Raw genomic sequence first — 10,612 nt, 5'->3', positions numbered from 1 at the left:
TTTGCAGATGACACTAAAGTCGGTGGGGTTGTGGACAGTGCGGAAGGATGTTACAAGTTACAGAGGGACATAGATAAGTTGCAGCATTGGGCTGAGAGGTGGCAAATGGAGTTTAATGCAGAAAAGTGTGAGGTGATTCATTTTGGAAGGAATAACAGGAAGACCGAGTACTGGGCTAATGGTAAGATTCTTGGCAGTGTGGATGAGCAGAGAGATCTTGGTGTCCATGTACATAGACCCCTGAAAGTTGCCACCCAGGTTGAGAGGGTTGTTAAGAAGGCGTACGGTGTGTTAGCTTTTATTGGTCGAGGGATTGAGTTTCGGAGCCATGAGGTCATGATGCAGCTGTACAAAACTCTGGTGCGGCCGCATTTGGAGTATTGCGTGCAATTCTGGTCGCCGCATTATAGGAAGGACGTGGAAGCATTGGAAAGGGTGCAGAGAAGATTTACCAGAATGTTGCCTCGTATGGAGGGAAGATCTTATGAGGAAAGGCTGAGGGACTTGAGGCTGTTTTCGTTAGAGAGAAGAAGGTTAACAGGTGACTTAATTGAGGCATACAAGATGATCAGAGGATTGGATAGGGTGGACAGTGAGAGCCTTTTTCCTCGGATGGTGATATCTAACATGAGGGGACATAGCTTTAAATTGAGGGGAGATAGATATGACAGATGTCAGAGGTAGGTTCTTTACTCAGAGAGTAGGAAGGGCGTGAAATGCCCTGTCTGCAACAGTAGTGGACTCGCCAACACTAAGGGCATTCAAATGGTCATTGGATAGACATATGGACAATAAGGGAATAGTGTAGATGGGCTTTGGAGTAATTTCACAGGTCGGCGCAACATCGAGGGCCGAAGGGCCTGTACTGCGCTGTAATGTTCTATGTTCTACATAGATGCATGCAAATTAGGAACAGGAATTGGCTATTTGGCCCTTGAAGCCAGCTCTGCCATTCGATAAGATCAAGGCTGATCAGATTATGACCTCAACTCCATATTGTGGCTACCCCTTATAATCTTTAACTCACTTATTAGTCAAGAATTTATGTACTACTATCTTAAAAATAGTCATTTGATCCTGCCTGGGGAAGTGTTCCAAAGCTTCACGGCCCTCGAAAAAAAAGTTCTGCGCGAGAAATAACACCTCTTACTTTTAAACTGTGTCCCCTAGTTCTAGTTTCTCCCACAAGGGGAGACCATCCTCTCAGCATCCACCCTGTCAAGCCCATTCAGGATCTTATGTTTCAATAAGATCACCTCTCAATCTTCTAAACTCTAGCCTATCAAACGTTTCTTCATGAGAATACCCTCCCCATCCTACGTCATAGTTGAGTGAACCTTGGAGTTCCTATTGGATTTATATCCTTTCTTAAATCAGGAGAAACATTTTATCTGGTCATCACCACATAATGAACATCGTCCAGAGCCCCTGGGGAAACCCCAGTCTCTTCTTTGAAATAATGCAATGGAATCCTCCACATCCCCTTGAGAAGAGGGTCAGGGCCTACGTTTTAGTATCTCTTCTGAATGATGGCGCCTCTAATACTTGCATTGGAGACTTCAGGGAAGATTCACTAGGCTTATCCCTGAGATTAGGGGGTTTGCCTTGAGGGAAGGTTGGGCCTATACTCTTTGGGGGTTTAGAAGAAGTAGAGGTGATCTAACACACAATTCTGAGGGGGGCTCGACAGGTTAGATGCTGAGAGGATGTTTCCCCTTGTGAGCCAAATTAAGAACTGGGGCACAGTTTCAAAATAAGGAAAGATGAAGTTATTTTAAGACTGAGAGGAGGAGGAATTTCGTCCCTCAGACGTACATTAGTGTTGGACTTCTCGAACGAGCAGTGGAGGCTGTGTAATTCAATGTATTCAAGGCTGAGTTACACAAATCTTTGATTGATAAGGGAGTCAAACGTTTTGGTGTGGGGGGGGGGGGGGGGCGGGGGGGCGCAGAAAAGTGGAGTTAAGGCCATAATCAATAGTCATGATCTTATTGAATGGCAGAGCATTCCTTATTCCTATTCCTTGTGTTCTTATGCAGCACTCCCTCCCTCTGTACCACACTGGAAGTGTCGACGTAGATGACGCTCAAGTCTCTGGGTTGAGGCTTGGGACCCCCATTTAGAAGCGAGAGTGTTACCCAGTGAGCAACATCGGCATCAGAAAAGCACATTTTATCTCAACTACAAGCACTTCTCCACCTTATAAACATTTGAAATTCAATCGTACTTTCACAACTTGGTTCTTCTCGGTCCAGGGGAACATATTCATGAAATCATTTATTGTGTCTACAATGGCATCCACCCGAGCTTGTTCAAGGTTGCTTTTTCCCGCTAAGCCTAAAGAAACAATTTTTAAAAAATGAATGGAAAATATGTCATTGTCGGACTGGAAAATAGATCCCACTGAACTCCGATCATGATTGTATTGGCACGGAAATATTAAAAATGAAATTAACTGCATTGACCAATGGTACCTGTTTCTCTGGCCAAATATCTTGCAATAGCCGAGCTCTGGTTGATGATGATATTATCCACATTCAGAACTGGAATTTGTTTGAAAATCAGAGCTGAAGAGAGAATCACACAGAGTCCAAGTTAGTGAGTGTGAAATCCAATCCCGCCAGATGTAATCATAGTATTGCACTTTTAGGTTTCCTTCGTTACAATGCTTCAAAAAGTGCTTCCTCGATTGTAAAGTGCTTTTGGGCCTCCTGAGGTTTTGAAAGGTGCTACATAACTAAATGAGTTTGGCAGGGGGAGGGTATTAGTTGTTCACATCATGCTACAGTAAAGCAAGTAAGTCAGAGTTCAGCTATGTTGAAAGGCAAGAGAATAAGACAAGGCTGGATGGATGGTCTTTACTTTAATGCCAGGAGGGTAATAGGTAAAACTGATGAGTTAAGGGTGTGGATTGGCACATGAAATTGTGACATTGTTGCCATCACAGGAACATGGTTGAGGAAGGGCACCTTAACATTCCGAGGTATAGGATTTTTAGGCAAGAGAGTGGAGGGTGTGAAAAGGGAGGTGGTGTTGCACTATTAATTAAGGAATGAGGGGGCGATTCAATGGCCTTGTTGTGCTCGAGTGAGTGTACGACGAGGCTGCTGAATTGCAGGAGGGGCCAAAATCGAGAACTGCGTCAGGCGCCAAACAGTTTGCGATGCAACCGGCCCATTCCCGTAGGCAAAATCGGGATCCCGCCATAACGTGGCAAGAAACTAATAATCACCACTTAAGCCCTATTTCCATATACTTAACGGGAGCCACCCCATATCCAAGGGGCTCCCGTGATCCAGCGGCCTGATGCAGTGGTCACGCTGGTGCCGATTAGTACTTTACAAAAACGTGAAACTGGCGGAAGGACTGCTGAGGACCACCATCTTCACTCACAGGCAATGGGCCCGGGTGCACTGGGCTTGCTGCCCCTGTGCTTGGGGGCTACTCACGGCTGGGGTGGTCCCCCATGGGGGTGGGAGTATCGGAACTGGTGGGGCAGGACAAACGCCATGCCAACCCCTGGATAATGTGCCCATTCCGGGGGCAATCCTAGTCCCTAGTCTGTCTGCCTCACTGACCACCCGTAACCTCCACTGACTGGCCGTGCGGCTGAAGGCTATTGCGAGGAGGGAATTGGCAATCACAGTTAAGTGAGCGCATCACACATCCGAAGTGGATTCCCGTGGGTGGGCAGGCACGTGGCATGTGGGGGTTGTTGCCTAGCATCCCAATCAGACCGTGAAACTTGGACACTGTGCCTGAACACTGTGGGAGGCAACATCCCGGGCGGAGAAGCCAACGTCTGAATACCCAAGGGATGGGCCCCAGCCCCGGGGACATGTCTACGGCCGGAGGAACTCCTTACAGATATTTAACGGCAAGGACGATAGATTGGACCCCGCGGATCTTGCCCTTGTTGTGCTGCTGGCAGGCCGGGCGGCCAGACAGCGTAGCCAGAGATGGCGGCCCATGTGCAGGGCCCCGCCCCACACCCCGAGGACCCAGCTGCCCAGCAGGCCAGGGCCAGATCCAGAGGGAGAAGGCCCGCTTCGGCCCAGGGTATGCAAGCGTTGCTGGGCTTTCGAGCAGATGACGGACAGCGCGCCCCGCAGGTGGATCTGCATCAACAAGGAGACGGTGCAGCGCATGGAGGAGGAAGAGAACACCCACTGGCCGTGGCCGTCAACGTCACTGCAACCCTGAACATTTATGCCTCGGGATCATTCCAGGGCTCAAGCGGGGGCTGGTGTGGATCTCTCACAATACAGCCCACAGGTGCCTCTGAGCGGTCACGGATGCCCTGTTTGCCCGGGCAGATAATCATATAAACCTTTGACACAGACTAAGCTCAACAAGATGGACAGCAGGATTCTCCGACATCGCTATGATGCCCCAGGTGCAGGGGCCGACAGACTGCACGCATGTCCCCCTGTACTCACCAGGCCACCTGGAGTGCCCTACGTTAACAGCAAGGGGTTCCACTCCCTGAATATCTAGCTTGTGTGCAACCACCACATGAAGATCATGCACGTGTCTGCACGCTTTCCAGGGAGTGTGCACGACACCTACATCCTGGAGCAATCAGACATCCCTGGCCTGAGGACACCCCAGGATGGAAGACTGGCTATTGGGGGATAAGGGGTATCAGCTTAGGACCTGGCTAATGACGCCAATATGGCGGATAGCAATGTGGAGGCCCGATACAATGAGACCCATTAAGCGGTGCATCAAGACTGCTCAAAATGTGGTTCCAGTGCCTCGAGCGCTCCGGTGGTATCCTGCAGTGTAGCCCCCGGAGGGTCGCCCACTTTCTGGTGTTCTGCTGTGTCACCACAGGGTGGCGTGCTGGAGGATGAGGAACGTCCGAGGAGGAGCCGGACCAGCAGGGGCTGGAGGACTATGCTGGGAAGGAACTGGAGGATCGGGCAGAGGCTGCAGGACAGGCAACAATGGAAAGGGTCCAGCAAGCCCGGAGGACCAGGGAAGCCGTCACACGTGCCCGCTTCACAGAGGACGTGGTCCGTCAATGCGATTCCCTCCCCCACCCCCCCCACCCCACGCCCGCCCACGGTCTTTGTTAAATCAATCCAGGGTGCGGAGACTGTATTGGCAATGCCAGCGGGTCACTGCCGAGGGCAGAGGGGGGGGTTGATGATAATCCGCTGAGTGCGGGTGCTCCAGAATCTATGCCATGATCTGACCCTGCCTGTTTGCGGAGTGTGTCGGGATGCAGTGTGTCGGGATGGGCAGGCCCCATGCCTGGGGGGATGGGGCAAGGGTTCAGAGGTCGGCCTATATTGTGGAAGAAAGTGACAGAAGACGTCATACTGGCTGTGGTGAAAGGTTTTTAATGTTTCACACCAGTGTGTGACACTGCCCCACTCTCCCAATGATGCCACCATCCGAGGCGTCATGGATGCACGTGATCTTCGACGTGCTTGGTCTTCCTTGCTCTACCGCTGCTTAGAGGTGTTTCCACAGGATGTACAACTGACATGGAGGCAGGCTGCTGCTTAGCAGGTCCCCTGGCCTTTGATGCCCCTGGCATGCGACCTCTGGGGGCTTTGAGTCTGAAGGGCCCGGGCTCACTTGACAGTGGCACATGCACAGCCGTGTCACCCTGTCCTGAGCGCTCACTGCGGGCATCGTTCAGAGGGGTGGAACTCGGGGAGCTGGTGGCCATCGTCGCCACACCATGGTATGGGTGCGGGTTGGCACCCAGTGCCCCCTCCTCCCGGTCGGTGCCCAGGACAGCTCCCTCGGGACGGCGGGGCAGCAGGACTGAGCCCCGACTGCCTCTGCATCACCTGGCTCTGCATTGATGCCGTGTATTGCTGATGCCATCTTCTGCACAGTCCTGGTAGCTCCGCATTCTGCACCAGACAATGCCCTCAGCAATGCTCCTCAGGTGACTGGGCCAAGCTCCGCAGTGCCCCCTCCTCCCGGTCGGTGCCCAGGACAGCTCCCTCGGGACGGCGGGGCAGCAGGACTGAGCCCCGACTGCCTCTGCATCACCTGGCTCTGCATTGATGCCGTGTATTGCTGATGCCATCTTCTGCACAGTCCTGGTAGCTCCGCATTCTGCACCAGACAATGCCCTCAGCAATGCTCCTCAGGTGACTGGGCCAAGCTCCGCAGTGCCGCAGCTATTCCCATCTGAGACTAGGACATGTCCAGTAGAGCTTCATCAAGGTCCGCCGAGTACTGGGTCACGTCCCCATCGAGTCGTACAGTCTACTCAGGCCCTCAGCCATGGCAGTCACCGACCGCGCCACGCCTTGGATACCTCCATGCTGCTGATGTTGTGCACCAGGCGCCACAGCGGTTGCCACCCTAGCAGTGTTGGCCTTGGTGCCATGCATTGCTGCTGCCATCTCCTGCACCCGTAGCCTCTGGAACTCCTGGACCAATTGGACATTCCCCTCAATGTCACGGCCGCATCCCAACGTCTGCACCAGCTCCAGGTAAACATGTTCCAGAGGCTCAGCATCTGACTGGGATCCAGCTGGGTCCTGGAATCCAGCAGAACTCCAACAGCTGTCTCGCCTGGGCGCCATTGCCTCTACCTGATGTGCCTCTGCAACTGTGTGGTACTCACTAGATTGTGTACCAGAATCGTGTCCACCAACATTGCCCAGCGCGATGTGCGTCTCTGTGCTGGTGGAGGGTGGGGATGACAGCCGTGACGCATATATGGTGGCATCCTCGGAGCTCTCCTGGGAGGCGGGTGGGGGAGACAACCCGGGTGGGCCGGCTGGAGGTATTGCGGGCGAACGGACATGTGGTCAGTGGGAGGGATGGGTCATTAAGTATGGATCCTCACCTCTGCAGAATGTGTTGATCTCAGCGTGACCGCTCTGTCCACGGCCACCACCTCCAAGGCCCATTCCTCGGATGTGGTGAGGATTCTGATGTCCGGCACCCCGCCGCCAGTCTGGGCCCTATCCCGACATCTGTGGGACAGCTTCTCCTGCGGAGACACATGGAGGGCATCATTAGCCACATGCGTGTGGTGGAGGGGGAGGGCGGAGGGGGTGCCAGGTGCAGTCTCATCGGAGTCAAGGGTTGTGTTGGGGCCTGTGCCAACTCACCTGTGCAGCCCGCTGAGGGTCGTTGACCTCGCGACACTGGGTACCGGTCCTTCTGGTCACCCTGCCCGAGCTGACGGCCACTGCCACTTCCTCCCAGGTTACCCACCGGGACCCTCGAGGGAACAGGATATCCCTCGTGGCCTCGACCACCTCCAGAAGCCTCCCCGAATCGTGGGGCTGGTCATCTCAGCGCCATGGGTGTGAGCAGAGTGGGGTTGGCTGTGCAGGGGCGGTCTATGTGCTGGTCTACCTTATTAGCGAGGTTCTGGGAGAGACACAGAACATTGGTTAGACCAGTGTTTTCCAAACTTTTTTTCCGGGGACCCATTTTTACCAACCGGTCAACCTTCACGACGCACGCTGGCCGACCTTCGCGACCCACGCCAGCCGACGGGTGCGATCCACCATTTTCTCTTACCTTGTTTGTTGCTGACAAAAATGGGGGAAATGGTTTTGGGTCCCTTTGGCCCCAATGGTCCCTTTGGCCCCCCGAACTTGAAAACAAAAGGCTACAACCATATAAAAACAAATGCGGCCGCACTGCACATGCGCACCGATGAACAGTCAAAGAAACAAAATGGAATTTTGAAGTAAGACTTCAATTCATAGCAACATCTTTCCCATTGTTCGGGATCCCAAAGTGCTTCTTGGCCATTTACTTTTTTGTAAATAAACACAGCAGCCAGTTTTCAAAGGCACAGTTCCACCAACAGCAGTGGAATAAATAATCAGTTTTGATCATGTTGGCCACTGGATAAGTATTGGCTGGAATACCAGGAGAATTCCCCAGCTCATCTTTCAGTAATGCCATGGGGCTAAGATACATCCTGGTTTAACATCTGATTCGAAGGGTAGCAATTCTAACAATGTGACTCTCTCAAAACTGCACTGAAGTATCAGCCAAGATGGAGTTCTTAAGTGAGGTTTAAACCCCCAACCTCTTGCTCAGAAATGAAATGTTACCAACGAAGCCAAGCTGACACTTGCTGCCATCTCTGATGTTGGCTCCTGTTTGGCAGGGTCGCAGGTGCAAGTACCTCACTCGGGGCGCAAATCCTCCTTTATACGGCCAGATAGTGAAGCTGAGCAGGCATGCCCACGGTGGAGGGTACCAACCTGCACCCATCTATGCAGTATTAATATTAGTCTCTGTTACCAATCAGGAACCCATGGCTGACTTTGCCATCCTCCCATGCCAGCATTTACCAAACCTGCGACTTCTACCACCGAGAGGAACAAAGGCAGCAGGGACACACACCTGCGAGTTTCCCCCCAAACCACACACCACCCTGACTTGGGAATACGTAGCTATTCCTTTGCCATTCCAGGTCAGAATCCTAGAACCCCCTTCCTTCAGCAATCAGTGTGGCTACACCACACTGGCTTCAGCGGTTCATGATGTGTTCGGTAGTCTGGGTCGATGTGGACTGCACTTGGTGCAGTGTAGCGAGAGACAGACCTCCAACACTTGATAAGATGCAACACGATTTTATTTAACATCTAAACTATTATACATGTTCAACTGTGGGTTGACACTATGCTGACTTGACTGGAGACCTGATACTAGCCTAACCAGACTTACTAGCTACCACATGGTGTTTGCACTGGCTAGCTCACTAACTCTGACTGTCTCAGAGGCTGGGTCCCGAGAGAGAGTGGGAACACTGCTGCCCTCTGGCTTTATAGTGGTAGTGCCCTGTCTGGTGATTGGCTGCACTGTGCTGTGTGCTTACTGGTCATCCTGTCTGTCAATCACTGCCTGTCTGCACTCCATTATATACATAGATGTATATTATGACATCTCTCCCCCCCCCTTTTTTTCTTTTTTTTTGTATCATGTGTGTTGAGATAATAAATATTAAGGTGTATGTGCGTGTGGATGTGTATATGTGCGTGACTATATACAGAATGTGATAAAATGGCCTCATGTACACAGGAAGGTGTCGCTAGTGCGGATATAGGGCAGATGAAACGGTAAAAAACGATATTTACAGAGGTCAAAACGATAAGGTAACACAGTTGTGCAAAAGTTCAGTCTATAAGTTTAGTCTCTGCGGCGGGCGACAAATTCTGGTTGACCGCCTCAAGGGTGGATCAGGGGCCGCCTGCACTTGGATAGGCGGGACTGCCGCCAATGCGGTGGTCGCAGAGGTCGTCAGGATTGCTGGTAGACCGGTGGCCTTGTGGCAGGGCACGTCCGGAGGAAGCATTGTGTGAGGCGGGACATCATGGTTAGGTGGCGGGCATGGAACTCTGCGCAGCGCCCGGCTGTTGCGTCGTCGGAAGGAGACATCAGCCATGCAGACGAGGAACGATCTCGGGGCCACTTGCTTGACCACCACAGCTGTGGCGGACCAGCCGCCGTCAGGCAACTGCACGCGAACACGATCAGTTGGGACCAGCTCAGGGAGATCCGTGGCATGACCGTCGTATGCTTGCGCGGGAGACAACCCAGTGGACAGCGGGGATGCTCTGTATGCCAGCAGCGCCAAGTTGAAGTCGGAGCCTGAGTCTGCAGCCTTGCATGGTAATCTCTTGACAATATGGACCCCTTTTTCGGCCTTCCCGTTTGACTGCGGGTAGTGGAGGCTGGAGGTTACGAGACGCAAGTTGTATAGGCGGGCAAAATCAGACCATTCCTGGCTGTAAAAACAGGGACCGTTGTCACTCATCACCGTGAGCGGTATCCCATGCCTGGCAAACGTTCCTTTGCATGCTTTAATCACCGCCTTCGACGTGAGGTCGGATAGTTTAACCACTTCAGGGTAATTAGAGAAGTAGTCGATCAGGAGGACATAGTCACGCCCCTTGGCGTGGAAAAGGTCGACACCGACTTTGGACCATGGGGAGGTCACTATCTCATGTTGCTGCAGTTTCTTTGGTTTGAGCTGGCTGAAATTTCTGACATGTGGGGCAGTTGAGGACCGTATTGGCAACGTTCTGGCTGATGCCCGGCCAATAGACTGCCTCTCGAGCTTTGCGTCGACATTTCTCGACCCCCAGGTGACCCTCGTGGAGTTGGCCGAGCACCATAGCTCGTATGCTCTGCGGAATCACAATCCTATCGAGCTTCATGAGGATGCCGTCCACCACCGTCAGGTCGTTCTTGACGTTGTAAAACTGGGGACACTGTCCCTTCTGCCAGCCATTCATGAGGTGCTACATCACGCGCTGTAGCAGAGGATCCTTGGCCGTTTCCTCACGAATTTGGATGACCCTCTCATCAGTGGCCGGAAGGTTCGAGGCACAAAATTGCACCTGCGCATCGATTTGGCAGACAAAGTCAGTTTGTTCACATGGTGTGGTGATAGATCTGGAAAGGGCATCTGCAACAATGAGTTCTTTGCCTGGCGTGTAGACAAGTTCAAAGTCATAGCGGCATAGGTTGAGAAGGATTCGTTGTAACCGAGGCGTCATGTCATTCAAATCCTTCTGGATTATGTGGACTAGTGGCCTGTGGTCCGTCTCAACCGTGAATTCTGGGAGGCCACACACACAGTCGTGAAATTTGTCGATTCCCG

At 52.4% G+C, this 10,612-nt stretch overlaps 1 protein-coding gene across 1 annotated transcript; it reads right to left on the bottom strand.

The window, feature by feature from the left end:
- Positions 1-2,227: 2,227 nt before the first annotated feature.
- LOC140407671 (hematopoietic prostaglandin D synthase-like) lies at positions 2,228-6,940 on the bottom strand (the record flags this gene model as incomplete). The annotated part of the gene is made up of 3 exons (XM_072494999.1): positions 6,824-6,940; positions 2,475-2,567; positions 2,228-2,337 (listed from the first exon to the last, which is right to left on the bottom strand). Coding segments are annotated over exons 1-3 (267 nt in total), but the record flags the coding sequence as incomplete, so codon positions are not given.
- Positions 6,941-10,612: the final 3,672 nt, after the last annotated feature.

Source organism: Scyliorhinus torazame, unplaced genomic scaffold (assembly GCF_047496885.1).
Source record: "Scyliorhinus torazame isolate Kashiwa2021f unplaced genomic scaffold, sScyTor2.1 scaffold_1777, whole genome shotgun sequence".
In the NCBI taxonomy this organism is placed as follows: domain Eukaryota; kingdom Metazoa; phylum Chordata; class Chondrichthyes; order Carcharhiniformes; family Scyliorhinidae; genus Scyliorhinus; species Scyliorhinus torazame.
Note: the sequence above shows the minus strand (reverse complement) of the source record. Positions and strands in the feature narration are given on the sequence as shown.